Raw genomic sequence first — 27,575 nt, forward strand, 5'->3', positions numbered from 1 at the left:
AATGAATACTGAGACGCTGTTGCCGTCCGTTCTTGAGGATGTTAAGCTCGCAGGCGTACTGCAGCTGAATGTTTCCTCAATATCCTACCTGGCGACGCACTAAAGGAGAATCGTTACCGCCCATTCCGCAAGCTTGAAGAAGGCCAATTTTCATTTGTGTGGTTAGATCTCGACAGAGATACCAACAAATATTTTGCTATTAAAATTGGTATTACTTAGATGTCACAGCGACAAGCTTGGGAGTTTTCAGTTCTGTGTCAGCTCAGACAGCATCCTGTCCCGTCACACCGGGCTGAGCGCCTTGTCGTCGAGCTCTTGGATGATTTGCATCACCAGGTACCCAGTGGCACACACGCTCGTGTAGTATTCAGGCCACTCGGGCGGCAGCTTGAGACTATGTTTGATGACTATTTAGAACGCCCAGCACCGCCTTAATTTTATCGCAAGGTCTCAATTCAAGCGTTGCAGGCATTGGTTTATCTTCACAAGCAAAATATCATGCATGGTGACATCCATCTCGGAAATCTAATACTTGCTTTAACGTAGGAAATTGATTCCAAATCTGAAGACGATATCTGGAAACAGAATACTAGAGGGAACAAGCTAAACGATTGTGACGACTCATTTCCATTGGATGACAGTCTATTCTTTTAGACACGGCTCCAACGAACATAAATATTGTGCTGGTCGACCTTGGCGCTGGCCATATCCGGCTCAAGCAGAAAACAGTACTTACGCTTATCTGATCCTTTATCGACACCCGGAGGTGGTGGTTGGGGCATCGGTAAATTTTAGGGCCGATATATAGGCTCTCGGCTATATGGTATTTCGAATAGTTACCGGGTTGCCTCTGTTCGTCATTGAAAACTGGGGAGATATCGACGAGACGAATGTGGAACAATCGTATGGCTTCATTGAGAGGCCGGGATCTGTACCGGACTCGATTCGTGCCCTAAACTAAAGCAGAAAAAAGTGGTCTTAGTTGGACAATCGGCTGGTGCTACGGACGTGTTTACTATTGCCACTCTTCCTCAAGCACCCTCTTTCTTTAAAGCTGCCATCGCGGAATCGATCCCCGGTACCCAGCTCACCTTCAATGTGACTCTGCAAAGCACTGGTGCGTCATATGCCAAAGCGCTTAATTGCAGTGTGCGTGACGTGAGTACGAACCTTTCCTATCTTTTTTTCTGGATGGAAACTGACCTCTACAGAAACCCTGTCTAAAGTCCAAGACTGTCGCCGAACTGAAAGAGGCGTACACAAACGATGCCTTCCTAAATGAGGGACTTGGAGCATCTGACCATATTGGTATCAACAATCCATTAACGCATGCTTTCTGGCCCTATGTAGATGGTCGTCACTGAGGATCCCTCAAGTCGGGGGCCACAAGTCCCGATGATCATTGGATTTAGTATGCGCATTACTATTCTTATCTCCCCTTCTACATGAAGACTAACCAAGTGAACTATAAAGATCAAAGAGAAGGCACGATGGATACCCTCACCCAGTACGACAGCGTTGAAGCTGTTAGAAATGCCAATGCATCTCAGTATACGGAATTCCTCCGTGACAACTTTGGCACTGCCGCTCAGCTTGTTGAGAGGTATTACTCTCTATCTATTTCGAGTCTCTAACCGGCAACTCAACCGGGCTGGCTGTTGTTGAAGCCATAGCAACAGTCGTTACCGACGCCTATTTCAAATGTCCAGGATATCAGGGTGCAGTGGAAGCCGTACGTAGAAAGATTCCAGTATGGACATATGAGTTCACTCACAACTCTACTTGTGTATGGTTGGACAAAATGCCTCAGTCAGTCATCTCCGAATTTGGCGTCGCTCACACCGTCGAGTTACCATACCTCTTTGGTAACCTGGATTTCAATTTTAACTCGAGTTGCAATGCCACACCTGCCGAGTACTCTCTCGGCGAGAAAATGAGGGGGTTGTGGACGGCAATGGCTGAAAATGCTGATCCATCGACTGAATCTGTCCATTGGCCGCAATTCCAGATCACAGCGAATGGTTCTTCGACTCCGGGGCTTATCATTGGCAACTCGACTGAACCTGGTTTAATTGATTTCTCTGCTTGTAAACTGTGGGCTCAGGTTAATGCCACTATTTTAGCAAGCAATGCGACAGCAACAGCCGCGCCAACACCAAGTGGAAGTCCAACAGCTTCGTCCACTCGTGTTCCCCCGACTAACGGTGCTGTAACTATTCTCCCTAGTTTCGTCGGTTGGAGTGTGTTGATGATGGCATTCGCAGTATTTTTCTAGTTGCAGGGCCAAGGCGAGAATGAGAATCCCCGTTCATAGGTTAGAATATTTAATGACATTACTAAAAACCAGAATATTTTGAAGAATATAAGCCAATATGTCACTCTATAAAACTGGAAAATAAACGGTGACTATTCATATCTATCAACTGATATATAAGATATAGAACCCCCCAACCTACACAGATAGTCACAGGGGAGATCGTGGGTGCCCGTCCCGATCTAGTTCGTGTTGAGAACCTGGGGTAATCATATACAGAATACTTCAACTTCGACTCTACATGGCAAATTAATCATGTCGCGTGCTATTGCATAATTTATGCAATTAATGACATTTATCTGTTTGTGCTGTTTGTCTACCCCCAAATATTACCCAAATATCTCTGAGTATTAATTATCCAGCTTACCACGATCTAACGTGGGTAGGACATCCCCACCCATTACCCGCCAAGAAATGGGTGATGGGTTGCCCATTTTTGGTAGACCCGCGGACCGTGGCGAAGCCTGCGCGCTTGCCTCCTCTGTGTGCATCTTGCCGGGTCCTTAAGCATATAAATTGGACAATTAAGTAATAGAATCAAATTATTTAGTGTAATAAGACATAGATTACTTCAGGCTTCTATAAAAGAATCTAGGTAACTAGAAAAGTTAGTGAGAAGTTAGATGAGACTGTCACAAGAATCGATAACTTGCAGCCATTGAATACGATAGTTAACGTGATCCACCACCCACCAAATCACACAGGCGACCCGATCACTCAAATACATACAAAATGCAATATTTTACGTCTTCATTTACTGGCCGGCTAGGGCTCGGGTTAGCGGGGCACGTACCCCATACTGGCTATCTATCCGCGACGCGCGCGGCTGCACATAATTCCTTCCTCATGCTTAGAATCCTAGTTCAATGGTACCACAGATTCATATTTATGCTGATCGTAACAAAAGGTACCCTTAACGTCAATAAAGAGCGCCCTAGTCATAAGCTTGCCGGCCCACCCTCGTTGCACCCGGTGCATAAGGATTAAGGCGGCGTCCCCCTATTTGCCCAGGGCGTAGGGCCCCTGGGCCTCGCAGTGGCTGGTTATAAGGATTGCCGCCAATTTCTCCACTACCTTCCCTAGACAGCTTAGCAGGCTGATCGCCCTCCAGGCCTTCACTAGGGCATAGTTAGGCTTGCCAGGCTTCTCTAATACCACGCCTTTGACCACCTTCTAGGCTGGGGGATGCACCCCTAAGCGGAAGCATTGCCTCGCTAGGGCCACTAAGCGTTCAGGGTCCAATGCCCAGACTAGCCGCCAGGCTATGAAGTTAAGCTTGTCAACTCTAGGGGCCTTTGCAGTGCTTTGACTGAATAGGGCCTCGTGCACCCGCGCGGGCGTTGTAAGCGTATGGGCTTGGCCACCCAGCCTTAGATGGTTTATATGCGTGTATGAATGAATAATAATAATAATAATCTAGAATAGGAAATCGAGAGTGATTATATACGTTGAAATTAAAGTGCGCTTTATTATAAGAATTTCCGATCCTGTCGGAATATTTGGCACTAAGCACATTGGGAAAGGATTCGAAACGCCCAAAATTACGATCAACAACGCCAAAACAGCACCCAAAAATTCGACATATTTCAAATTTCAAATCCTTACCCCTGATGACAAATATTAGTGTAAATTTGCATATAAATACGCCTAGATAGATGAGTTCTTTGAAACTCAGGCTTGTATCTCAATCCAATTGAATTTTCCACTAAACTCAATTTGTTCTAACGCGTAAAAAGTCCGACAGATCCACTTTGTCATGTGACCTCTGTACTCTGAGTGGCTGAAAGAGCTGATTGTTTATCATGTGTTTATTGACGCGGAAATAATAATTTTAAAAATCAGAGTCAATAAATATGCTACTATCTATACATCATCTATTCCATCCACTATTTACTATCTTAATCATTCTATCAACCTCTTCTAGTATCAATATGGATACTGATATATCTGAGTCCTTAAGTTCTCTATCATCGCCTCCAGAAGATTTAATTGATGCCTCCGACACGCCAACAGGCAGACGAAAGCCTTCCAGTCCTAGACGAGCGAATCGAAATATCAGAGGAAAACGGCACATTAAAAAGGCGCGGTTAGACAAGGTGTTACAATATATGAGCAGTACAGGTATAAGCATTGAAACTTTTCTTCGAGCTTATCTAGAATGTCCTGATGTGCTACGCTCGACCACCCATCGTACCCAGGACAAGCGGCATAAACGGATTCGCGATGCACTATTTTCCCTTTTACAAGGACAGTCAGAGCAGTCGAACTTTCTTCTACAGATTATTAGCAGCTTATTACGGTCGGAATTTGATAACTTGATGGAGACAACCTATTTTGGTCAGTTCGACAGTACTACGGCAGATCCAGAAACAATCGATTTTAGTGAACTAGAAGGGGTGCTCAAGGAACATGCACCAACATGGAATCAGATTGCTCGAATACTTTTATCTAACGATCGTATGAAGCATGAGAGCTATACTGGCGATAAAGATAAAGTGGCTGAACGTCAAGTTAAACCGCTCTATCTAATCACTTCTACATTTTGCTTTTCTCGTGCGAAAATGAGGTGCAATTATCTACCTAAGTTAATGGGGTACTATCTATACAGTCTCGGTGTGAACCGACGTGCATTAGGATTTCTAGCAGACATAGGGATATGCAATCATCCTCAAGAGATCATCAAGGGAGCTAAAATGATCGCAAGGAAAGAACAGGTATGAGATTAATGTATTTGTAGGTAAACACTCTAAATATTTCTATTCCTATAATACTAATATTTTAAGGGCTTTCACCATGGTGAAAGCCCTTAAAATACAGTGTCAATCCATCACAAAAGACTCGAATCCGCTGGGCCAGGCTATTTCCCCTCCTCGTGGTTTTTGACAGAACGGCGAATTTATTAACATGAGCGAGTAGTTCTTTTGAGGACGAACAGGGAGCAAACCGGGCCCGTTCATCGATCGGGAGTGCGGCCAGGAAGTCCGTCTTCGCTTTGGAAAAGAGAGCCTCGCAGTCGACCACAGAGAAAGTAGAGGTAGAAGAGCTCAGATTCGGCTGGCTGGAGAAGTTTTACGAGGATTTGTTAGTCTGGGTACCATGGTGGGAGGGACGCCCTTACCTCATTTTTCATAATCGCAAAGCCCTTCGCAAGGAAGGCTTGGAAGAGAAACGCTGTCAATCAAAGACTTAATTTGAAATATGAGCCTTAAGAAACGGCGTTTCGTTCACCTGGTGCACTGCCTCACCACGGAGGCTAGAAGGCTGCCTGGCCTGCAGGTCAACCTTGTGCCTTCACCAATCATCAGCGCTTCCTAGAGAGAAGGAATCGACATTGAGGGGGGACAACACTTCGCCGCAGCCTTCCTAGTTGACCACTTAATGATAGCTTTTGCCAATCGAACTGCTCCATTCATCATGCCGCAACTGATTTTATGGTGTTCCTCGTAAATCCCCTTGCGAACATGGGATGCGCAAATATTGATTGGTCAAAGTACCATTTCCGTCCTATTTTCCTACTGTGCAGTGGTACGACTAGGGTAGCCAAAAACCGTTGGCTAGCAACCCCGCTAAGTCACAACGTTCAGTAAAGAATTGAATTTTCTAATGTAGCGAATAGATGTAAATCAGTCTGAATCAATAGCTGAGTTATTAACACAACGGCAATTGGAATTCAACATTGAAGGAAAGAAAACGTATACTACATACGAATTAAAACATCTTGAGGTTTAAACATATCATTTCGTAGAAAAAGGGCATGTACTGGGGCGTGAATCTGATATTTTAGTCTTCCAGGCATTCATTTCTTCTTGTCCCTTTCCTTTCTTTTGGTTAGGACCAACTTCATGAAATAAATATCCACCTGGCATGTATTTCTCGCCATTTTTGCCACCTGGTAGCACACCTCCAAGAATCCACGTAAACCACGCAGCTGGACCCCATCGGTTCCAAAACGTGGCTTCGACGTAGTATGGATGAGCTAAATAGGTATTATGATGATAACGTCCTGTTTTCGAATCTTTCTCCGAAAACTCACTAACAGGAAATATGCGTGGAAGACAGAGATTGAGAAGAAATATGCGCCGCAGATCAAGTATTAGGTACGTGATTGCATGGGCAAGAAGAGAGGGCTCTTCAGACCTATTATAGAAAGGGTCAAAATTATGTCAAATCGTTTGGCTTAATTGTAGCTGACTGAAACACCCACATCATAGCATATCGAAGGTGCTCTCCCATTAGCACACCAACACACTGACGCATGAATGGCACAAGTGGAGATGGAATATAATGCAAAAGTAATGGCGTGAGCTCATCGGCAGTTTTCTTGTTTGTGCTTGCTGGCACGAGGTGGGTGCTCTCGTATTGACGGGCCCAGTCCCTGATATCTTCATAAAACTCTATCCCATCCTTCCAAGTATCGTTTTTCAGATACCCAGCATACCTGATCTCCATTGCATCCCCAATCCCTTTCCAAAATGTACCTGATGCGCATATTTCCATTTCTGTCAGTTGTCGCCATTCGTACCGATTTATCCACGTGATCGGCTCAGTGATAAATAGACTTAGTGTGTACAATAAATCTTCGTTGCTGATTTTTCCAGCCTTGATGTAGAAGCTATGCAAATAGTTCATCCTAGCGATTGCCTCTCGGGCTCGCTCCTCGGAAGGGCCATGGTAAATTAACTCGCCAATGAGAACTGCAGTATCTTCGTATCGTTTACTCGCATTTACAGGAGTGCTGAACATTCGCGTTTCACTGAGAAGGTTTGATATTGTTGGTATGCCGTATGTCTGTAACGGTATTTAGTATGCTTGGTTGCTATATCTGTGACTTGTCTCAGACTGATAATGAGGTTATCTACCTTGAACAGTGCAAATTGTAAGGATGCTCTGGATATCGTGGGAAACTCGTATTCTCCCCAGCTTCTCACGATTTCCTGTGCCTCTGCACTGGTCATTTTTGACATCGATTCTCGTGTTGTATAGCCTGAAGTTTTCACTTTAGATCGGATTCGTTGATGACGGAAACAATAGCAGAGCACAGAATAGAGCAAAACAGAGGCCATTATCAATGAAGGTGTCAAAACTTTTTCCAGAGGCGGCAATTGAGTGACGGAGTTAGCCCTTGCGCCGACATAGCTCTGCAAAGGCCTGACCACAGAGTCGAGCAATACAATGCTTTGATCTAACATCTCCATGATCGTGGGTTTTCGGGAAAGACGCTCCACTAGCCAAGCTGATAAGCGTGCATAAATCCAAAATAAATTAGAAGCCTTCAGGAGAGGGGAGGATGGCATTTTGTAGTCCCGACTTTCTCAACGATTTGGAACAATGATTCGGGATCGGCATTCCACACTCACACCTATTGCGGGACCGAGTATTTTAGTTGGCCGAAGAATACGGATGATGTAAAAGTAGATGCATGTTTGGACTACCCGCAGTAGAAGCTAAGCAAGGGAGGATCAGCTAATTGGAAGCAATATTTGAATCTAGCCGGCATTCGATTTATTCGACGTAAGTGATGCATAAAATTAATGATTGTATCACGCATCTATACGGGAAACAGCTCAGACTCGGTCATGTTAGTTTTCATTACCATGTAATCAGTTATACCTGAAATCTCTCAATAGGATGAAGAATGATCCATTCTGAGTGGATCTCGTAGGCCTCTTAAATTTGAATAATATGCATAGAACGGCCTAGACACAGTGTTACAAGAATATCGGAGACAGATCCTCTTAGTTCGAAATTTAAAGTTGATGAATGGGCGAGATATATTCTAGGGAAGGCAAAGCTAGATGGGAGTGGCTGTCTCACTGAGGTCGAAGAGAAGGCATTGAAGAAGACAGAGAATCGGGCATCGGAAAGAGCTGCCGAGTTTTTATTCTAGACAGGAAACACTGTGAGTTTGCAATAGAAGTCGAAAACTCATCAATTCGGGCTCATATAGCTGTTAAGCAAGTTGTATATACATATTTATTGACATGGTATCCTTCGTCAATGCCAACATCTTGATTCAGATTTATATTTCCTCGTCATTAGTATTCTTTGGAGGGACAGGGACTTGTTCAAGCTAGTATCACTCTGCAGTTGTATGATAGTGATAGGCGCTGCAAGATTCTTCCCAAAGGTATGTCTGGTGTTCTACCTCTATAAAGTAAACATGTTATAGGAGATGCCGTAATTTAGGCCACAAGAGATACAAAACAGCTGCTCGGATGATGTCAGTCGTACCTATCCGCTTCAAGACTCTTCGCAAGTGTATTCTCCTCGAGTGACCAGATCTTCAAACTATTGTCATATTCTGTTGGCAATGCATAGCCATCTCCCTTGACCTCATCAACATCAAAGTCAGGGAAATGCTTTTGGCCAGAGCATGTTGCCAAGACACTACTACCTGGATGCAAAACGGAACTTGTCGCTGGGTCTGTATCGTGTCATTAGCATTATCTACAAATTTGGCTCATATAATCAACAGAATACGAACCACAATGCATATCGAATTCGTGACTAGGCTTTTGAGAGCCTATAGAAGAATAAGGATTGCTCCAAACTCTTACTGTGCCATCTGTTCCTCCTGCCCATATTTCATGTGACTCGCCATCACCAGTAGCAACGACGTCCGCTTTCATGCGCTGGTTGCTAAGAGCCTCGCGTCCCTCTAACCAGCCTAATAATTGGCCGGTAACACGAATATCATATACCAGCATTCCTCCGCTCTTGCGCTCGGCCACATATAGATATCTTCCACAGGGACTCCAGAGCAACTGCGTGATTCCAGTACCACCGATATGTTTGTCAGCCTCTGTTTTGACGATACTAAATGTCCCAATAAGCTCGCCACTTCCTCTAGATCCATACAGTGCTATGTATCTTGTGAAAGTTCCAGCTGCTAGAATCCCGTCTCCAGCAGGATTCATTGCTAGCGCAGAAACAATACCTTTCATACCTACACCGCCACCAACAATCTGTTTGCGTTTACTAGGTATTGTTGGAAACCTAGTAACTGGACCATCGCTTCCAGTACGAGAGACATCGAAAATGCATATCAAACTATCTGACCCGGTGATGAACTGTGACCCGCCAAGCTCAGAGGGATATAATATTGAATGCGGCGTGATAAAAGCTTCCGTTGTGGGATTAACCAGTGAATATGTTCCCAACGTCCGTGGCGCCAGGGCTGACGACAACCTGATGGGATGATCCCGTACCGAAGAAAGAATAAGAGTCGTCGAGGGATCTTGGAGAGAATAAAATGGATAAATCGCTGTGGCATATACTGGCTCATTTGATGGTATTGTTGAGTAGGGCTCTAGCTGCAGTAACTGCTCTCTCTCTTCTAGAAGATCCGGTGGTCTGCTGTTTGTCAGTGATCGCCAATTTATTAGGCCTGAGTAGGTACTCACAGTATGAACGTTCTGAGGTGGTTGTCTGCAGAATCCGTGATCACTGTAGTTCCATCTGCCGTCCTGTTTCACCATTAGCCTTCGAGATTCTTCGTGATATCATCAGAGCGATTACCATTCTGCACTCTTAAAATAATTTGACTCCACTGTGTCATGATACGTGCCTTGTTTTTCAGAAGAAAGAGGAATGTGGGAGGATTGAAAAACCGCTAGGCATTTCGGTGTCAACTGCACTGAGGGCTCAGTGCTCGTCTGAATTTGGGAAGACGGCATGATTCTGAAAAGAATGTATTTACTAGACTACTTTGGAGTTTGGATTGACCGCGCGCCATCAAGTTGAGGGTTTGAAATCCTCAAAATGCAAATTATGGGTCAAAACCAATCGTCTCATCCCGTAAACGCAACCATGCCAACTGTATTACGAGAATGCTTGCAGGATGAACGGTAGCTATAGATTCGCCACTGTTCGTAGAGGGCACTAGTCCGTATCGGGGATGGCGGGTCGCGCAGGGCGGAATTCTTGGCCTGCCGCAGCTTTGTTTTTATCTGTTTCTATCGCAAGTCGAGACTTCCTTTGCTCGCAGAAGACCTCTCGCGGCTGAAGCAAGGGGCTGACGGCCGATCCTATCTTCTAATATACAAAGCTCAACCGATACAAGTTCCGCTCAGTCCATAATGTTCGCCCCGAAAACTTCTACCGCAGCGGCGGGTGGGCTGTCCATCAACACTTCCTCAGCCAATTCATTATTGTGAGTGCATCACCCTGGATCTTCTTTCTTTGCCAGTCAGCCTCTCTCTCATTTTACAATGAAGTTTTCGCCTCTTGAGCATATTGCATTCAACCGAACTATGAGTAATTGAATCGCTTTGTAAGTTTGGTTTAAAGGTCGGCAAGAAGAAATCCGACTCAAGAGCGAAGGGCTTGAATGGCTTTGAAGAAACGTCCACATTAAATTAGAACATACTAACGTCGTCCAAATTCCAGCACAGCAACTCCTACATCCCAACCTGCAACAGCAGGAAGCCTTTTTGGAAACCAGCAGAAGCCTGCCGGGAGTCTTTTCGGGAATACGACAGCAAACACAACAACTGGAAACACACAGCAGAGCAGTGGAAGTTTGTTTGGTGGACTAGGTTCGAATACATCCAGTGCGCCTCAGCAGAGTGGTATGGCTGGAGGAAGTCTGTTCGGCGCGCCGGCAGCGACATCGCAGCCGCAAACTGGGGGTTCATTCGGAAATGCTGCTGCGAAACCTGCAGCATCAGCCACAAGCTTGTTTGGGAACACAACTACACAGCAGACGGGGACAACTGGTGGGGGCCTTTTTGGGAATAAGCCAGCTGGAAATACTGGAAACAGCCTTTTCGGAAACACAAATACCGCGCAGACTGGCGCCACAGGAGGCAGCTTGTTTGGAAATCAAGGCGCAACAGCTCAAACAACTCAGCCAAAATCACTCTTTGGCTCAGCTGCACCTAGTGGCGGTGCGTCTCTTTTGTAAGTCAAAGCATTGCTGTTTCCTATAATGTAAACTAATCGTCTGTTAGTGGTGGAACTCAAAATGTCGTTCAGCAACAGCAACCACAACAGCAAAAACCTACGTTATCGATATTTAGTGCTCAGAATAACGCACCCCAACAACTACAACAATCTACCGCCGCTCAAGGAACCGTTATCCAAGGAGTCAGAGTTGATGCCAGCAACTTATTGCCTACAACCAAGTTCGAAAGCTGCGCAGATGAGATCAAAATGACCATCGAACAGATCGATACATATGTCTTGAATCAACTAAATATGTGCAATGAGGTTACAGACCTTCTCCCCACGATTGCGAAGCAAGGGGCTACGATACCAAACGATGTTGGTTTTGTGGAAAACAAGCTTGAGACGATGCAACATGCCCTGGAGAATGATGCTCGGGACATTAATAACGTACGCAATATGGTGACGCGGAATGCTGCCGAAGCTCAAGTCGCATTCCGTGCCATTGATAATCTGAAGCTGCCTCTACAGTACCAATCTTCAAGTGGAGGCTGGTGGTCAGTACCAGAGCAACAGCTTTCAGAGCGACAGTCCCTTCGATCATCTATAAAACATCGAAAAAGCACACTGGCATTGCCCGATGATGTGGAAGGAGACTCGGCCACCACGGACTCCATCAACGGCGTTCCCGTCAATCTTGTTGACTACTTCTCGCACCGATCCGATGAAATGACCACCGTTCTCGAAACCTACAGGAAGAACCTGAAGGAGGTTGAAGACCACTTGTATGGCGTTGAAAGCTCGCTGAACAGGCAAATCAATGAATTTGCCTCGTCGCGTAATCGTGCCAGTGCATCCAGCGGCGGAAATGTTAAGACTCAACTTGCGGATCTAGCTGCTGCTCTTGGGGATGTAGAAGCTGGTATTCTAGGGGTTGCAAACAGACTGGGCGGTGTCAAGGAACAGGTCCAAGAACTAGTCATAGGGCCATCAAACTTGGGCGTTGGCCGTCTGGTTTAGATCTTTCAGTGTAATAATGCTTGTATAAAACAACGTCATGCCTTTGTACGTCGATGCCAGCTGGGTTCTCTTGCAGAATACGGGGAGTTGCCGGCGTTTTTTTGTATCTTAGAGCGAATGTTAACGGCGCCGTGTCAGGCCCATTTGATCTATCATCTATCCCATTAAACTACATTTTATTTTTATATGTTTCAATTTTTCTTTATATTATAATATAAATGTGAAAACTAGAATTTATAGTATCTATAGTTATATAGATAGTATTTACCTATTATCTATATAAAAATAAATGATCTTATTAAACGTATGCAGTATATATACAACGATCACTACTTTTAAAGGATCATACCTAGAACTGTCCTGACAGATGAGCAAATAGCATTAGACATTCGAGGACTAAGGTGTATTCAATAACAAGACGTAGCACGAATGAAAGAAACATATCAACTCATCACTGGTAGGGTCACCTAATCACGTGATGTATATCACATAGTTTCATGCCAATTCTAGTAGAATATGGGCTGAAAAGTTATGGACGCAGTGATCCCGAGCCCAAAATTCAGCCACGAATCACTGTAGTAGAAGACTAGATTTAGTAGTGTGCATCGATTTGTGCATTCGTCAATGGTGAACAACTTCCCTATTATCTTCCCAATACCATGCGTCAACTGCTTTGGATACTTTGCCTTCTAGTAACACAGTTGACAGTTTTGATGTTGCTTCTTGAGATGATCCTTATTTCCTAGCAAGGGAAACCTAGAATTTACATTTCCCTGTCCTTTTACCTAGGTAGACGGCGGTTTCTGTGCATATACAAAGTACCTGAGAGAAGTAAGCATTGATTCACTTTAGATCAAGTTGGAAAAGGAAGTAACATACGCCCACTGGTGGGCAAGCAGTTTCCGAGTTTTGAGTGCAGTTCTCATCTTGATCCCGAATATCTCAAGTTCCTCCGGTTTCCACTGCAAATCAGTCAGTTGCTTCACTTGGGGAGATTCAACTTCCAGGAAGCCACCAAACACATACGCCCATGTTGTTCGAGAAACGACGAGAACAGAAGTCCAAGATACCCTGTTCTAGCCGTATTTTGTTAAAAACTCCGATCTCTTGCTGATGCGGATCTTTGGCCCAGTTGCCAATCGGCCAGGGAACTCGGATTTCAGTAACATTGATGAATCCGGCATCTTCAAGCCAGCCTTTGAGGTGCGGGCCAATATCGAAATTCATGCCGGATTTCTGCCCAGCCTCCACCATCAGTTTCCCCCATTGATGGTAAACATGATCATCGCCTAGCGTATCGTAGCTAGAAGTGAAGAAAAGTCCCGGCTCTGCCTGGTCAAACCAGCCGGTGGGTTTAAGAGCACTAAATTCGCCTCAGTATTGACGGTACTTGAGCTGCTTTAAAGGAGTTATACCTGAAAACCTTTTTGTACAAGTCTGGCCAGCTAGGGACTGTCCCAAGGAGTTCACGAGAATGAATAAGATCGAACTTTTCAACATCTAACCAATCTAGATTGTAGTCGTCGATCTCAAATTTTAGGTTTGGCGGCACCCAGGGTGGCTGAATGGGAGACAGATCGATCCCTTTGACTTCGGCCTGAGGGTGCTCATCAGCCATGTCCCTGGTAAAGCAGTAAGCAGCCATGCCATTGAGAGAACACCCCCAACAAAGAGAATGGTTCTGGGGGATCATACATGGCCCAGATTCCAGTGCCGGTACCGAGATCTAGGATACTCTGTTTCTAATAGTTAGCGATTCGACATCTATTTCTGCGGTGTGGATTGCATGGCAACTACCCACTTGTGGTTTTTCAATCGGGGCAAGGTATAACTTTCCACGGAGAGTCAAGCACCAGAGGTGGTGACTGGCACACCACATAAGCAGATATACAAATAACAGATTCCATACCAAAGACAAGCTCACCTAAGATCTTGCTGTTCCTGGGCCTGTTCATCGTTGGGCCCCCAATGCTCCGTAGACCCTGGCCGGTACGATGTTAGCAATTGATTCGCTCATATTCAGGGACAGGAATAAACCGAAGCTCGCACCATACGCATGGTATCTTCTTCCATTTTCCTCACGGTACTTCGTCACGGATGAACTGAGACTCGTAGTCTCTGAGGACAAACTGGCCGCATCCAGCGCAGAGTCATTATCTCCACCGTCATCCGTCTCGTCCGCTCCAGCGGGCTCGGGAAGCTGAGTGATTCCCCGTCAGAACGTAGATAAGTTGGCGAAGAGAAAAGCAGTCCGGTATGTGTGCGGAAGTTGAATATAAACTGTACCTCGGTAGTCACAGCACCCTCTAGGTTCTCTCTTCGGACCGTTGTCGGAGCGGACAGACCTTGGACGATGTAATTTTCATCTGCGGGGGACGCCATGGCCACAGATGCAATTTCAGCAGCTGTCCGGCTTATCGTGAGGCCTTCAGCTAAGAATAAATGAAAATAACAAGGTTCGATGATGTGAGGCCGGGATCCTCTCAAAGCAGGACCAGGCGGTGAGTTTAGCGCGCAGCAATGAGCTGAACACCAGAACGTTGTGGGTCAGTTGTGTGGTCTAATGCCACCGAATTCGAACTACTGTGGTTGACGCCGGTGGATTTGTTGGTACGGTGGGCATTTGCAAGGATTCGACTCCTTCAGACGGTCAGGTTTTCCTCACCACCGCCTTCCAAATTTGGCTAATATTGAAGCTAGTGAGATCTCTCAGAGACGCGCTCCGGAGTAACATTACTCTGTTCAATATCAATATGGCCACCACCCCAGAGCCTAATATCCCCCCTGGAACAGCTACTGAGGCACCTAAGGCACCTGAAGCGAAGTAGAATCTGTACATCTCAATAGAGATAAACGGATTCGTGTTTTAACACTACGAGATTCTGGATTTACATATCTCTAAATATCCTCACAGCTTCAAATCAGTTATCGCCAAGTCCAATATGCATGTCAAAATCAACAAAAAACTCCTAAAATGGCTCATGGCAAAGATCCAAAGCTATCAAGAATGAGATTAATCGCATTATTAAGTGAATTGATTCCTCAAAACGTACACATCGTATATTTTACCATAAAGTGATACGTGAGCTTGAGCTTCCTTATATGACTACTGCACTATCTCGAGAACTTGAAAAAAGAGGTTATACTCATTGTAAAGCTCTTCACAAGCCTTCTCTATCGGATCAAAATAAACGTGTACGTCTTGCCTGGGCCCTTAAACATATAAATTGGACAATTGAGAAATGGAATCGAATTCTTTAGTCTTCCAAGACATAGATCACGTCAGGCTTCCATTCCTATTTGGGAAAAGGAATGGGGCAGTATTAGATCTAAGAATTATTACAAGCGAATTATACCTTTTATTAATAGTTATATTCGCTTAAATTGACAGCAATCTACATATGTTCAACTTATGTAAGTTGGTGCACCTGAGCATGCTAATAAAGATACCATCAAGAAGCTTCCTACAAGGAGTATCTACCCTATTAACTGGACAGCATTCTCGCCTAATTTGAATCCAATATACAGTGGGATGAAATATGTTTGAGGATAACACTAAAAAGGCGGTCATAAAAGTACGCGCTAAAAATTTAACTAAACAAAAAACTGACGAAATCTCTTGTTATAATGTATAATTCCAGACTAGTGCTAAATTATTATGGGGCAATACAAGCACAATACTTTAGTGCTATCCTCCAAATAATTCATCCCACTGTACAGGAGGAGGGGCCGTTCGTATCTCTTGAAGGGTAAACCGCAGCTTTTCTAGTTCCCCCAGGCCGTATATCAGATCCCATTGTCACATATATGCCTAAATCAACGACAGCATGGAGACAGTTGCAGATGTACGTCGTGTTATGGTGATTGGCGCAGGTAAACCTTAACCTAGTCCGAGGTAAGGCAATAGGATAACTGACCAAGGAAACAGGAGCGGCCGGACTCCTCATTGCTCAAGTGCTAAAGAAGGTGCAGTAGATCTGGCAGCACTTACCACATGAAGCAGATAGCTAATTCTTGCAAAAAGCATGGCGTGCATTGCAAAGTCTTTGAACAGGATACAAAAGCCGATGCGCGGCCACGAGACTGGAATTATGGAATATATTGGGCACAATCATACCTGGCTGAGTGCCTCCCACCAGAATTAGTCAGTCAGCTGGAATCGACACAGGTTGACTTGCATACACCGTCAGAGAGTGATTTCTTGCCGATATTCAACTTAGCGACTGGAGAGCCTCTCATTTCCGTGCCCACGCCGTACAGCTACCGTCTGCAGAGGAGAAAATTTCTCAATTTGATCTCGACTGGCATCGATATTCAGGTTAAAAAATACTCCCATAGTCAGAAACTACCAGTGAATCAAACCTAACGGTTATACATAGTATGGAAAATGCCTAACTGCGGTCCACTCTGATAACAAGACGGTGACGGCCCTATTTGAAGACGGCAGCCAGGAAACCGGAAATTTACTGATCGGCACAGAAGGTGCCCATTCCCGTGTTCGTGAATATCTACTAGGCAAGGAAAAGGCCGCATTGATTCCCTCCCGCATTGTGGCCTCGGCCACGATCTCGCGTCTTCCAGAGCAGGAGGTTAATGCCCTAAGAAATCTGCATCCCAGATACTGTATCGCATTCCATCCTGATGGCTACTTCAACTGGTTTGGCAGTAAGTGACCACATAGCCCTCCTGCTGCATGGTTGCATACTGGGAATTAACGATATAAGTCCATAATGAGGCCACACAATCAAAAGACTGCGTATTCATGATCATCTTGTCATGGATTTCAGAATCAGATACCGGCCTATCAGGCACGGCCATCGCAGCCGATCTGAAGAAAAGAGCTAACACGTTCGGGGAGCCATTCAGGACAGTACTACATTCCATCCCTAGCGAGACAACATTCTGGCACAACAGGCTCTCGTCCTGGCCAACGCAACCGTGGGACAATCATAATGGCACAGTTACACTGGCGGGAGATGCTGCTCATCCGATGACTTTCCGTGAGTCGTTTAATTTGATATGTTGACAGTAGATTGATCGATGCTAATCACCTTGAATTCGATATTAGATCGTGGGCAGGGCTTGAACAACGCGATTACGGATGCCGCCTATTTCGGCCGCCAACTGGCAGCCCTTGATACGAAATCACCTGAATCTCTTTCTGCAGCTGTCACCGCTTTCGAAGAGGAGCTGTGGAAAAGAGGAAATGAAGCAGTGACCCAATCCGACGCAAATAGTCTCTCAGTCCACAACTGGGAGGAACTCAAGAGCTCCCCACTCTTCACATCTGGCTTAAAGCAGGGATCTTCGACCTAAGCATTCTAGAACATCTATTTTTCTATTTAACTCGGCAGTGATTAATGGCCCTCTGGGACTCGGAACACCCTGACCGCTTGGACGGTTGCCGAATATCTCGAGCGACCGCTATATTCGGGAAGTCATGAACCCCGTTTGACTGCCTTCAATTATGACACTGGTCCACTTAGAAAGTTCCTTAAAGACATCGTCAAGAGACCTGGATTTACACGACCGGGCGCTGGTGATATTTTGTTCGGTCAGATTTTCCATTATGTCAACAACGGGTATAATTGCAGCCGCTGTGAGGCTTCTTATGAAAAGAAGCTCGCGCCTCGTATAAGCTGTTATTCTGTAATTCATTGAGGTCTCATTCTTTTGGGCAGTGGTGTTTTCAAGAATCCTTGTCATTGTGAATAGTTATGTTGAGGTTATAGTAGTAGTAGCAGTAGTTGACCTGTTGTCGCTGGCTTCCATACTATCGCCGCCGCTACCCAGGGTTGCGCCCTAGCCTGTAGGGTATATGAGAGCAACCCCAGGGGCCAGCCATGGGAAGGTAAAATAAGCTAACTAGTGTAAATAATGCAAATAAAATAGAATATGTAAAAATATGAATAACGCAAATAGTTGATACCGCTCATAATATTCACCTTTTTCACCTCTGATTAGCGCGCCGCGTACGCCCAGTTTATGCGATATCGATGTTCATTTCTCACTAAATATCTTACTCTGGCTCAGCCTGCCTAGCTCAGGCCTACGCTCGCGTATTTCTGCAAACCGTCCTTTACTAGGCCTTGCTTCGTGTCGCTTCCCGCATTCAGGCAGGATGTTGGTGTTTTACTGGTCCTTACTGGTTATGGGCTAACCTGGTGCGCCAGTGCATGTGTGTTCTACGCGCTGCCTAAGCCACGTCAGTGTCCTTGGTTTGGGGCCTTAGCAATTGTCTTGGCTTCGCCAGGCTGCGTGCTTAGTGCTTTGGAGTCAACTGCTCTGAATTGATCAAGCACGTCTGTGTCGATTGTGAATTGCGCGACAGCAATCGCTGCCTCTTTTTCGCCAATTATCTCACAAAATCCGCCTACTGAACGGCCGCCTTGGATACGACTCCACATTGCCATGCGTTCGCGAGTGTTTTGGTGACAATGATGTCTTGGAGATTGGCCGCCGCCAAGGCCGCATGGGCAGAAGGATAGTCTCGGCGTTTTATCCGTCACAAATAGTGGGTTCAAGCTGACTCGTAGTTGGATGAATATTGATTCAGATGCCTTACGCAGGCCGCCTCAATATCGCAGTGTCTTTGTAGTCGGGGCGTCAAGTAGTTTGTGTGTTGGGGCCCCTGCTTTGCCTCGCTCCCATTCTCGCCTCCACGAGTCCTTTGTTGATTGTTGGATTTGGCGCTTTGCGGCTGACGCTAGCCAACATAGCTTTAAAACAGTGTTAGTATTATCGTCAGTTTGAATAGATTGTCTGACGGCCTTTTGTTCAGCGCGCTTGGCTGTACGGTCTGCTGCTTCTTTGCCCTTAATGCCTTTATGCCCAGGGATCTATTGGGGCGTGTTTGGGACGTTATCAAGCGTGCATTCGCTAAGCAGGTCTTGCCAGCTTTGTATAAAGATTTGTTCTGAGACTGTCTGGATTACTAAGTATTCTAGGGCTACTTGGCTATCTGAAAAGATGACTATCCTCTTTTTGACGCATGTTTCCCAATCAGGCATCTCGTTGTAATAAAAGGCGGTTCTCGGAGTGAATTCGATGGCACGGATTTCAGCAGTGTATACAGTCGACGCGCCCTCAGCACTGAGACATGCTGAATATTGCTTATTGATCATAGGATATACCATTGCAGCGGCGATTTGGCCTTTATAGCCGCTGCCGTCTGAGTAGATCATTAGTGGGGGGTTGTGTGTATTGCATAGAATTGTGTGCGCTTATCCCTTTTTCTTGTTTTTCAATGGCTACCTTAAGGGGTGTCTGCCATGGCACCTGGATGAATGCTTGCCGACCCTCCCATGTCCCCGCCACGGCGTCCGGGGGAGCCTGCAGGCATCCATCCTTCTTCCAGGCATGCACCTCGGAGGTATAACTGTTAAGCTTAATCTCATTTTCAGAATGTTGTCGAATTAGGCTCTCTGGCATCGTGTGGGTTGGGCTGGTGTGCAGTTGCAGGGCGGCGTTCTTTGATAAGTTGCCCCATTTGACGCTTAATTGGAAGTAAGTACAGTTTGACATTCAGCGCTTCGGCTGCTGTTTTGCGGAAGGTGCCCCTAATCAGACATGTCGCGCGCTTTTGGATTGAGGCGAAGCCTCATGTAGTCTCATTGATTTGCCTCTTCGTGAGCACCCTGGTTGGAACCAAACGGCCACGCCATGGAGCATCTGGGGAATTATGTTGAGGTCCTGTATACGAGAGGGTTAGCAAAGTCGGCTATCATCAGATTTTATGGCAGCTAGTTAGTAGTCTAGACAATATTGGGATTCTGCGGTCCTAATCTTCTCCGAGGTAGTTACTAAGTTACATTGCCACCTCCTCGTCATTCCGCAATCAGGCAAGCGCCTTGCAAACCGGCTTCCCTTTAGCTTGATCCGTCTATTTCAACACAATTCTTTGAAATGCTACTTGAATTACCAGATGAATTATTTCTACATGTAACAAATAGCTTGAATAGGGATGATATTCGCTCACTTCTGCAAACACATACCCGTCGCTTTTATTTCCTGGTTGATCAATATCATCTGTACAACATATATGGTCAGTTCTAGTAGATAGGTTCTGCCATCATACATAATCATCAAAGTAACAAAATACATACAATATAGCTAGTTTAAAACTCTTCCAGCTGATTGGAAAATTACTATTAATAATAATGGATGGACAACGGATGAGATTAGTATTGATTAGCTCATTAATCACTTCATTCCTCATACGAATGCCTGTGTAGTGGGAAGATATCGAAAGCTTATTCTTAATGGCCATAGAAGTCATTTAAATGCTGAATTTAATTGTACATGCACCGAGAATAATATTATCCTAATCTACATGCCTCCGCACTCCTCTCATCGTTTGCAGCCCCTTGATGTTAGCTGTTTTGCTGTTTAAAACGGCAATACGGACAGCTTAATGAGCAGCGGATGAGGCTTGGATTCAATTAGATTGACAAAATCGACTTTCTTACTGTATTTCCAAAGGCGCGAACAATGACACATAAAGCTGAGACTGTTGGGAATGGCTTCACAGCTACTAGATTAGTGCCATTTGATTCGGATCGAGTTTATCAACAGTTTACTGTCCAATTAAGGACTCCAACCTCCCCTCCTCTAAGTCGTTCAAGCAAATCACAATCATCTTGTTTACAAACACCTCAAAATCCACGTCAATTCAAACGTCACTTGAGTACAATTGAGGTGAATATGACTATTCTATTTATGGATGTTTTTCAAGAGCTGGAACGCCAACACGTTGCGATATTCGTCCAAGAATATAAGCACACTGAAAAATAGAGTTTGGCAAAAGAAACGGCAACGAAACAAAAATTGTTCAATTATATTACTCAATTTCGGTTTCTTACACACCAGCCGGTGGGAGGATAATTATTTTGCACACCGGGCTGAATAGAGCCGCGTTGTTCGGCTTTGGATATCTCGTATCCGGTAAAGCTGAAAGTTTTCGGCTTTCCCCGGCATTTTCGGGATAGAGAGAAACGGTCGGCAACACTTTTCTCTTTCATGAACAACATAGCCGTCACCATAAGAAAATTAATTGGTTATGAGAACCCTGTACTGTAATGAAGTTTACAAATTGTCCAGAGTAGTCCTGGCCAATTACCAAATACCAAGCTAGATCTATAAGTCGCTAGTATGGTATGTGACAGGAGATATAAAATATATGACGGGAAATAATTGTTGTTTGATCTTCTAGTTCCTCTCACAATTCATTGCTGCCGTGAATTTCAACATGGCACCAGTTCACGCCGTGGTATTTGCTTCTATCAAGCCTGGAAAGACTGATGAGGTAAACCGATAAGTGTAAGTTAATTATTCGCTGTTCAAACAAGATACTTCTTAAATCCTCTGTATTGAAAAATGTGGTAGCTATCTAAGATTGATAATCGCTGACCCTGAGAAACACGAATTATACAGTTCGTAGCCCTTCTTGATGGGATATCGGAAATGGTACACGTCATCGAGCCGGGTATTTGCAATTACTACAATTTCAAAATACCAGATGTAGATATATTCGTGATTATGGACGTATATTTTTGCTTCAATGTTCTTGAGAGAGAATATATTAAATTTATATATCATCAGAGTTATGAGGATGAGGCTGCACTCCTGTATCATGGCGAAACGCCTCACTACCTTCAGTATCTTGAAAAAGTAATGCAGCTGTTTGCAAAGCCTCTTTCCCTCAAGATCAATGTGAAGACCCCTAAGAGCCTGATTCCTAATTGAAGTTCATTACAACATTAATATTTGATAGCGCCAATTTCGTATCCAGCATTCACGATGAAACTGGTGAAGACCACATGTGTAATTCACATTTATCAGTTTGCTCCTTCTCACACAATTCCATGATAAATGAATGTCTTTTATTCTTGTACCCGCTTCCATTAATATGCTATATCTAATTCATTTTTTTGAATTAATCTGAGACACATACTAGCTCTGGCTCAAACCCAGCAGGATTATTTGTTGTGTAAGGTACAACCACTCGAGTAATTTTAGTGGAATTAAAATACTTCTAGCTATTCTGATATGGTGTAGAGGATCACTATTCTTTTTTTTACAAGGTAAATAGGTTTATTAATCTATGATAGTTTTCATCACTAGTAGTAGAAGATATCTTGCTTATAGTAATATTAGTATCTCATGAAGGTACAAAATTTTTGCTTTTTGGTTCTTAAAAAATTAAAACTGTAATTTGTTTCTCTTATAATTGTGATCTAATGTCTTGGATTTCTGAAGCTTCTATATTGCTAAGCTTGAACTCGATGAAATAGAGGTGGGAATGTGATTAACAATCTGGGATTCGAGGAATGCGGGGAATGTGGACAAAACAGGATATTCCCATAATTTGCACTATATGTCATGTAATTGAAAGCTTATTCCAAGATATCCCCGTCTTTGTGTTCTCGGGTTTCAATTACATAAAGTTTGCACTTAACTCTCGGTATATTCCTTTCCAGACTCCTCTATTTTAGGAATTTTCCCTGCTGTAATAAACACCGCTCCCATGTAATAAAAAGATCTACGAAGGTTGGAGACTTATATTCTTGATATACAAGTAATTACTACTACATTACTCTACTCTTAGGATTTTGCTACATTTGAAAGTGTTGTTGTTGAGAAATTGCATAAAGAAAACTGCTATTTTGTATGCAATAGGGACTGGACGGCTCGGTGGTAGTTGAGTACGTTAACTACTCCAAATATTTCAAGCTTAGTCAATTTATATTCGTTAGCGATTGCATTAGTTAACATAATCTGGAACTAAATCGTCCAGCACACCGAAGCCAGAGATATAACCTACCATCGGTAAATAATTATCAATTGCGAGCCAATAAAATTTTGTAGAGCGCCAGCTGTTGTTAGAATTTGAAACCGGCTATGGTTCTCAACTTTGTAATCTACAATAAGCTTCCTAGCCAATTAGCTGCAGAACTCCAAGCGCGGGGTAACACCCCATTATAAATCTCCGGTTCCCAGAAAGTATCAAGCCGAAACCCGGGGTTTTCTTGTAGCGCAGCCAACCGCGTTAAAGCAAGCTGTAGCCCTGGCGGCTTCGCCAGTACCCGCTTTCCGATGCTATATCTAAAGGCCCGGGGATCTCTTAACATGCTTTAATTATTTTCAACCGTCCCTTTCTCCACGAAAATATCTAACGAAAATGGCCAAGCTTTCGAGGTACAATATCTTTATCAGTATCGTGGCGGCCATTGGAGCCTATAGCTATGGCTTTGGGTCGAGTGTTTTTGCTACCAGTATTGGCCAGCCCGGGTTCTTTAATTATTTCAAACTCGAAGGTATTAATTATTCAGCTCCATCTATTGACTCTGCGTTAACATTAGAAATAGCGAGCAGCTCACACACGGACAAGTATGTTGATGATTATTATGTTTGAGTGACTTGTACTAACATGCTACTGGCGGTAGCATTCTAGGGGCACTTAATGCACTCTTCTATTTTGGCCTGGCCACGGGCTCGTTAATTCAAGCTTGGGCAGTAGATATAATAGGAAGAAAGCTATCATTTGCCATATCTGCTTTAGTGTCATTGATTGGCAGTGCTCTGGTTACAGGCTCTGTAGCCGTCCCTATGATTATCGTGGTCCGGATGCTTCAAGGAGTGGGCCTGGGAATGCTACTATTCTTAGTTCCATTATACATCACAGAGATTGCACCTCCCCAGCACCGTGGTTTGCTCACTGGTCTTACCACAGTTTTCTTCTCGTTAGGATATAGTGTGTATGTCTGCCAGGACCCTTTGTTTTTTCATTTGTGTTTGACCCTTCTTCTAACATTGCGATACAAACAGCTGCGCATTTATATCAGTGGGCACGTATTTTGCACAAAGTCCCACAGTACAGTGGAGGCTCCCCCTGGGTTTGTCGTGCCTTGGGCCATTAGTTCTCTTACTTGCGACACCTTACCTAGTCGGTATGCATATATATAACCACTCCGGACTCTTTATTTTCCGCCATTGACTAAGAACTTCAGAATCACCCCGGTACCTCGCGTTGGTAGGAAGAAATAACGAGGCATTGGCGGTGCTTAAGAAGATCCACCACGATCCAACTGACAATGACAATACTTTTGCTGAAGCTGAGTATATTCAGATTGTCCGACAGATCGAGTTCGATAAGGGACTGGATACTGGCATTTTGAGTATGGTGAAAAAGCCTTCATGGCGCCGCAGGTGTCTATTAGCATTTTTCATCCAGTGAGTTCGTAGCCAACTTATTACTTATCCCTCATACTAATGATGTGAATGGAGGTTTTCCTCACAATCCACTGGAGCAAGTACCCTTGCCAGTTCCCAAAATCGATTGGACGTTTACACTAACTATTCTTCTAGGTTTTGCTTCTAGTAAATTACATCACGATTATCTTTAGTAACCTTGGAATGACGGGAGTAATGCCTCTCTTATTGTATGGTATGTTGTTGCCAATTTGGGGTATTAAACCAGCGATCAATTAATCAACATGTATAGCCATCATGACTGTGACAAATCAGGTTGCACTCTTCATTGGTATGTTTACAGTGGACAAAATCGGACGCAGGACCCTGTTCCGTAAGTTCTCTCTAACCATGTCAATTATACGAGCATCCTCTAAAATTCTATCCTTGGAAGTCATCGGTTTCCCGTTACTAGCTGTCTGTCTGCTTGTGGAAGGTATTCTGCAGTGGAAATACCTCGACTCCACCAACAAAAGCGGACTTTATGCTTGTGTGGTCTTCATCTACCTCTTCTTTTTTATTTTCTGCCTTTGCATCGATGTCACCTCATTTATCTGGGTGTCAGAGATCTTTCCCACCGCCATCCGATCAAAAGGCGTCAGCATTGGTTTTTTCGCGTATTTCACTGGTGCCCTAACGTATACAACTCCAGGAGCGCTGATCATCAAAAACCTGTATGTGAAACCCCTTAGTGCTTTCGCGAAGATTATGTGGACACTGACATTATTAGTCAATATAACATGTTTTACTTGTACGCAGGATTATGCGTCGTTTCAACCGCAGTCGTGTATTTCTTTGTGCCCGAGACCAAAAAAATACCCGTTGAGGAAATTGGTGCGCTCTTCGGGGACGTGGTGGTTGTTCACTTGACTGCCGATGGACAAGGCATCGTCGAGGAGGAGAAAGGCGTTGTTCTCACTCATGCCGAGTTTGCTGACAAGAATGAGAGCTAGACTTCATGGTTATCTCGATTCCGAGAATAGATACACGGAGGATGGGCGAGATTTTTCACTCTGTTCTCTCATTCAATGGACATGGATGCTAGCTATCACAACTTAGAATCATTTTGCACATGTTGTACTTGTTCAATCCAAGTCTATGCAGATAGTATGTACTGTAATAGGTGATAAAGCTTGACAGCTTCTTTGCTGTCAAATATAAGCTGTGTGAATGTTAGATGGTTCATAGCCGAAAGCTGGGCGTGCAACTCATGGATGGTAAAAATGCTAGGAGGTAAAGGGAGCCCTGGAATTCAGGCTCAGCGAAAGCGAAAGTGAAAGGAAGCACGGCTAGCTTGACAAATCGCTATTTTGCAGTAACTAGTATAACTACTTAGTATTTTTTTAGGCCATTCATCTGTTGTGGTGCTCTCAATTGGTTTTTAGAACCGATTCAAGACACCGCCATAATTACAGCAAGGTTGGCTTCTATCACCCGACTTGGCATGGAGTGTCAAGTTTCTAGTTTCATGTTAAGCATCCCGTAGCAGTCGGCAACTTTTGAGCATTCCGTCGGCGGTGAATTCTTCATCAGCAAGGTGTTCATCAGCATTGGTATCAGAGCCTTATTCACTGGCTCTGGGATCACAGTAGTCCCTGGCCAAATAATTGGATCGTTCCTTAGTATTGCCCTCCATCTTGAAATGCTATCAACTGTAATCGGCGAGCGGTGCATTGAGCTGAATATGTAAGTAACAGGAGGAAAGGATATTGGTTCTACAAAAAATATTGCTTCCTTTTTACAGTAGCAATTGTTGCCTCGATTTCCAAAGTCATGAACGGTATTGGCTTTGCACAAGTCTCGGTAAACAGTTTATTTCGGCAACACTTTCAATGGACTCTGATATTAGGAATCGACTGCCAATGTCGAAACTCCGAATCATTCTGCCAGCCGGCTGACTGCAGATTAACAGCTAGAAAATTCCATAGATCTATAAATGGATGATTCTACACAACACCTGGAGAACACTTTTATGCATGCGGTTGATCTCAACCCCAAATAGTGGACTGTCAGACACAACTCCACACCGGGGTTCAGCACTCAGGACCCTTCTTGGGGGTGTGAATAATGTTTAAATTTGCGGCCATATATCTCCTTGCATTAGCATTGTCTTGGCGTATATTCTAGGAAAAATCAACTACATGCGACTCATCTGAAATTAAATCGCGGGTACTACCATTCTTGATGTTGAGGAGATACAAGTTGGCATAATCCTAGTTCTGATCCCACACATCAATGACATCATTTACTTCCTTCTTGGTGACAGCTAGGAATGCGATTTGTTTACTGTTTGGACTAAATTTAAATTTTGAGATATTCTTCTTATTCATTGGCGGAGTCAATGCCTTTGGCTCTTCCTGGCTATCTGGCCAGCATGTATATAGAGTGCATGAATCTCCCAGGTTTCCATGCTTAGATAGAAAGGGAATAGATTCGCTGTATGGTGACCACTAGTGTGTTTAGTCATTGAACGAACCGTTAACTAGTTAACCTATGTGATGACTTAGGTGTCTTTGTGTCCCTGATCCAAATGGACGAACCTTGTTCGGTTGTTCATCATTTTGCTATTGTGGAGTATATAAATGACTCGACATCTAGAGAGAGCCTTAGGTCAGTTGGAAATTCGAGGTCGAGGAGGTCTTATGCGAAGCTCATGATTGGAAGTGATGCACGATAGGAGTGGGGACGTGGCACTGATAACTGGCGATGCCCCCTATATATTTACAGACTTGGGCTTGAAGGGGTTATTTAAGCCCAAGAATTAGCCGCTTTTTTGGGCGAAAATCTACACTTGAGGAAAGTCTTTCGGTGTCAATAGGGATTATTATAGACTTCAATGCATAGGTAGCAAAATTGCCGCCGGTAGAGCCGCAGCCTGATATTCCAACAAGGCTGCCTCGGGCGAGAGAACTATGGCGTGATTTATATGTCCCATAACGCTTCATTTCGCGTGGGCTTTCATATGAATATCATAGGAAGGCTTATCAGGTACCCTGTAGTGGATCAGCACAGATATAATATGCATTAATTCTTATAATTACGGGAATAACACACACATTTTCTCTCTTCATTTACTCTTATGATTTAATTATTCGAGTTTATGACC

At 44.2% G+C, this 27,575-nt stretch overlaps 11 protein-coding genes across 11 annotated transcripts; 6 read left to right on the plus strand and 5 right to left on the minus strand.

The window, feature by feature from the left end:
* Positions 1–1,801: 1,801 nt before the first annotated feature.
* On the plus strand, positions 1,802–2,314 carry BGW36DRAFT_451568 (uncharacterized protein; the record flags this gene model as incomplete). Its single annotated transcript, XM_046221827.1, has 1 exon — positions 1,802–2,314. The coding sequence occupies one exon, from the start codon at positions 1,802–1,804 to the stop codon at positions 2,273–2,275; it is 474 nt and encodes a 157-aa protein (XP_046071219.1). The 3' UTR covers positions 2,276–2,314.
* A 1,931-nt stretch (positions 2,315–4,245) lies between these two features.
* Positions 4,246–5,124, plus strand: BGW36DRAFT_428300 (uncharacterized protein; the record flags this gene model as incomplete). The annotated part of the gene is made up of 2 exons (XM_046220527.1): positions 4,246–5,028; positions 5,098–5,124. The coding sequence occupies 2 exons, from the start codon at positions 4,246–4,248 to the stop codon at positions 5,122–5,124; spliced, it is 810 nt and encodes a 269-aa protein (XP_046071220.1).
* A 924-nt stretch (positions 5,125–6,048) lies between these two features.
* BGW36DRAFT_298599 (uncharacterized protein) lies at positions 6,049–7,377 on the minus strand (the record flags this gene model as incomplete). Its single annotated transcript, XM_046211443.1, has 3 exons — positions 6,049–6,451; positions 6,519–7,102; positions 7,174–7,377. The coding sequence occupies 3 exons, from the start codon at positions 7,375–7,377 to the stop codon at positions 6,049–6,051; spliced, it is 1,191 nt and encodes a 396-aa protein (XP_046071221.1).
* An 861-nt stretch (positions 7,378–8,238) lies between these two features.
* BGW36DRAFT_417504 (WD40-repeat-containing domain protein) lies at positions 8,239–10,140 on the minus strand. Its single transcript, XM_046219385.1, has 4 exons — positions 9,833–10,140; positions 9,718–9,780; positions 8,799–9,667; positions 8,239–8,738 (listed from the first exon to the last, which is right to left on the minus strand). Exons 1-4 carry the CDS (start codon positions 9,988–9,990, stop codon positions 8,536–8,538), a joined length of 1,293 nt encoding a protein of 430 aa, XP_046071222.1. The 5' UTR covers positions 9,991–10,140; the 3' UTR covers positions 8,239–8,535.
* A 133-nt stretch (positions 10,141–10,273) lies between these two features.
* Positions 10,274–12,448, plus strand: BGW36DRAFT_380613 (uncharacterized protein). The gene is made up of 3 exons (XM_046216351.1): positions 10,274–10,466; positions 10,703–11,215; positions 11,266–12,448. The coding sequence occupies exons 1-3, from the start codon at positions 10,393–10,395 to the stop codon at positions 12,218–12,220; spliced, it is 1,542 nt and encodes a 513-aa protein (XP_046071223.1). The 5' UTR covers positions 10,274–10,392; the 3' UTR covers positions 12,221–12,448.
* Positions 12,449–12,609: 161 nt separating this feature from the next.
* BGW36DRAFT_380617 (S-adenosyl-L-methionine-dependent methyltransferase) lies at positions 12,610–14,673 on the minus strand. The gene is made up of 9 exons (XM_046216352.1): positions 14,507–14,673; positions 14,270–14,420; positions 14,145–14,202; positions 14,022–14,085; positions 13,916–13,956; positions 13,636–13,842; positions 13,247–13,583; positions 13,100–13,182; positions 12,610–13,042 (listed from the first exon to the last, which is right to left on the minus strand). Exons 1-9 carry the CDS (start codon positions 14,600–14,602, stop codon positions 13,006–13,008), a joined length of 1,074 nt encoding a protein of 357 aa, XP_046071224.1. The 5' UTR covers positions 14,603–14,673; the 3' UTR covers positions 12,610–13,005.
* Positions 14,674–16,047: 1,374 nt separating this feature from the next.
* On the plus strand, positions 16,048–17,536 carry BGW36DRAFT_428305 (uncharacterized protein; the record flags this gene model as incomplete). Its single annotated transcript, XM_046220528.1, has 6 exons — positions 16,048–16,093; positions 16,149–16,186; positions 16,245–16,538; positions 16,600–16,885; positions 16,945–17,220; positions 17,289–17,536. 6 exons carry the CDS (start codon positions 16,048–16,050, stop codon positions 17,534–17,536), a joined length of 1,188 nt encoding a protein of 395 aa, XP_046071225.1.
* Positions 17,537–18,477: 941 nt separating this feature from the next.
* BGW36DRAFT_258970 (uncharacterized protein) lies at positions 18,478–18,639 on the minus strand (the record flags this gene model as incomplete). The annotated part of the gene is made up of 1 exon (XM_046210052.1): positions 18,478–18,639. A coding segment is annotated over one exon (162 nt), but the record flags the coding sequence as incomplete, so codon positions are not given.
* Positions 18,640–19,329: 690 nt separating this feature from the next.
* On the minus strand, positions 19,330–19,671 carry BGW36DRAFT_380622 (uncharacterized protein). Its single transcript, XM_046216353.1, has one exon. The coding sequence runs from the start codon at positions 19,649–19,651 to the stop codon at positions 19,376–19,378; it is 276 nt and encodes a 91-aa protein (XP_046071227.1). The 5' UTR covers positions 19,652–19,671; the 3' UTR covers positions 19,330–19,375.
* Positions 19,672–21,467: 1,796 nt separating this feature from the next.
* Positions 21,468–21,964, plus strand: BGW36DRAFT_360140 (uncharacterized protein; the record flags this gene model as incomplete). The annotated part of the gene is made up of 3 exons (XM_046214141.1): positions 21,468–21,524; positions 21,653–21,763; positions 21,821–21,964. The coding sequence occupies 3 exons, from the start codon at positions 21,468–21,470 to the stop codon at positions 21,962–21,964; spliced, it is 312 nt and encodes a 103-aa protein (XP_046071228.1).
* A 1,435-nt stretch (positions 21,965–23,399) lies between these two features.
* On the plus strand, positions 23,400–25,636 carry BGW36DRAFT_342984 (general substrate transporter; the record flags this gene model as incomplete). The annotated part of the gene is made up of 9 exons (XM_046213141.1): positions 23,400–23,569; positions 23,665–23,976; positions 24,047–24,168; positions 24,229–24,451; positions 24,506–24,527; positions 24,587–24,665; positions 24,723–24,803; positions 24,864–25,143; positions 25,200–25,636. 9 exons carry the CDS (start codon positions 23,400–23,402, stop codon positions 25,420–25,422), a joined length of 1,512 nt encoding a protein of 503 aa, XP_046071229.1. The 3' UTR covers positions 25,423–25,636.
* Positions 25,637–27,575: the final 1,939 nt, after the last annotated feature.

This window comes from Talaromyces proteolyticus, assembly GCF_021365285.1.
Source record: "Talaromyces proteolyticus strain PMI_201 chromosome Unknown BGW36scaffold_7, whole genome shotgun sequence".
NCBI lineage: Eukaryota > Fungi > Ascomycota > Eurotiomycetes > Eurotiales > Trichocomaceae > Talaromyces > Talaromyces proteolyticus.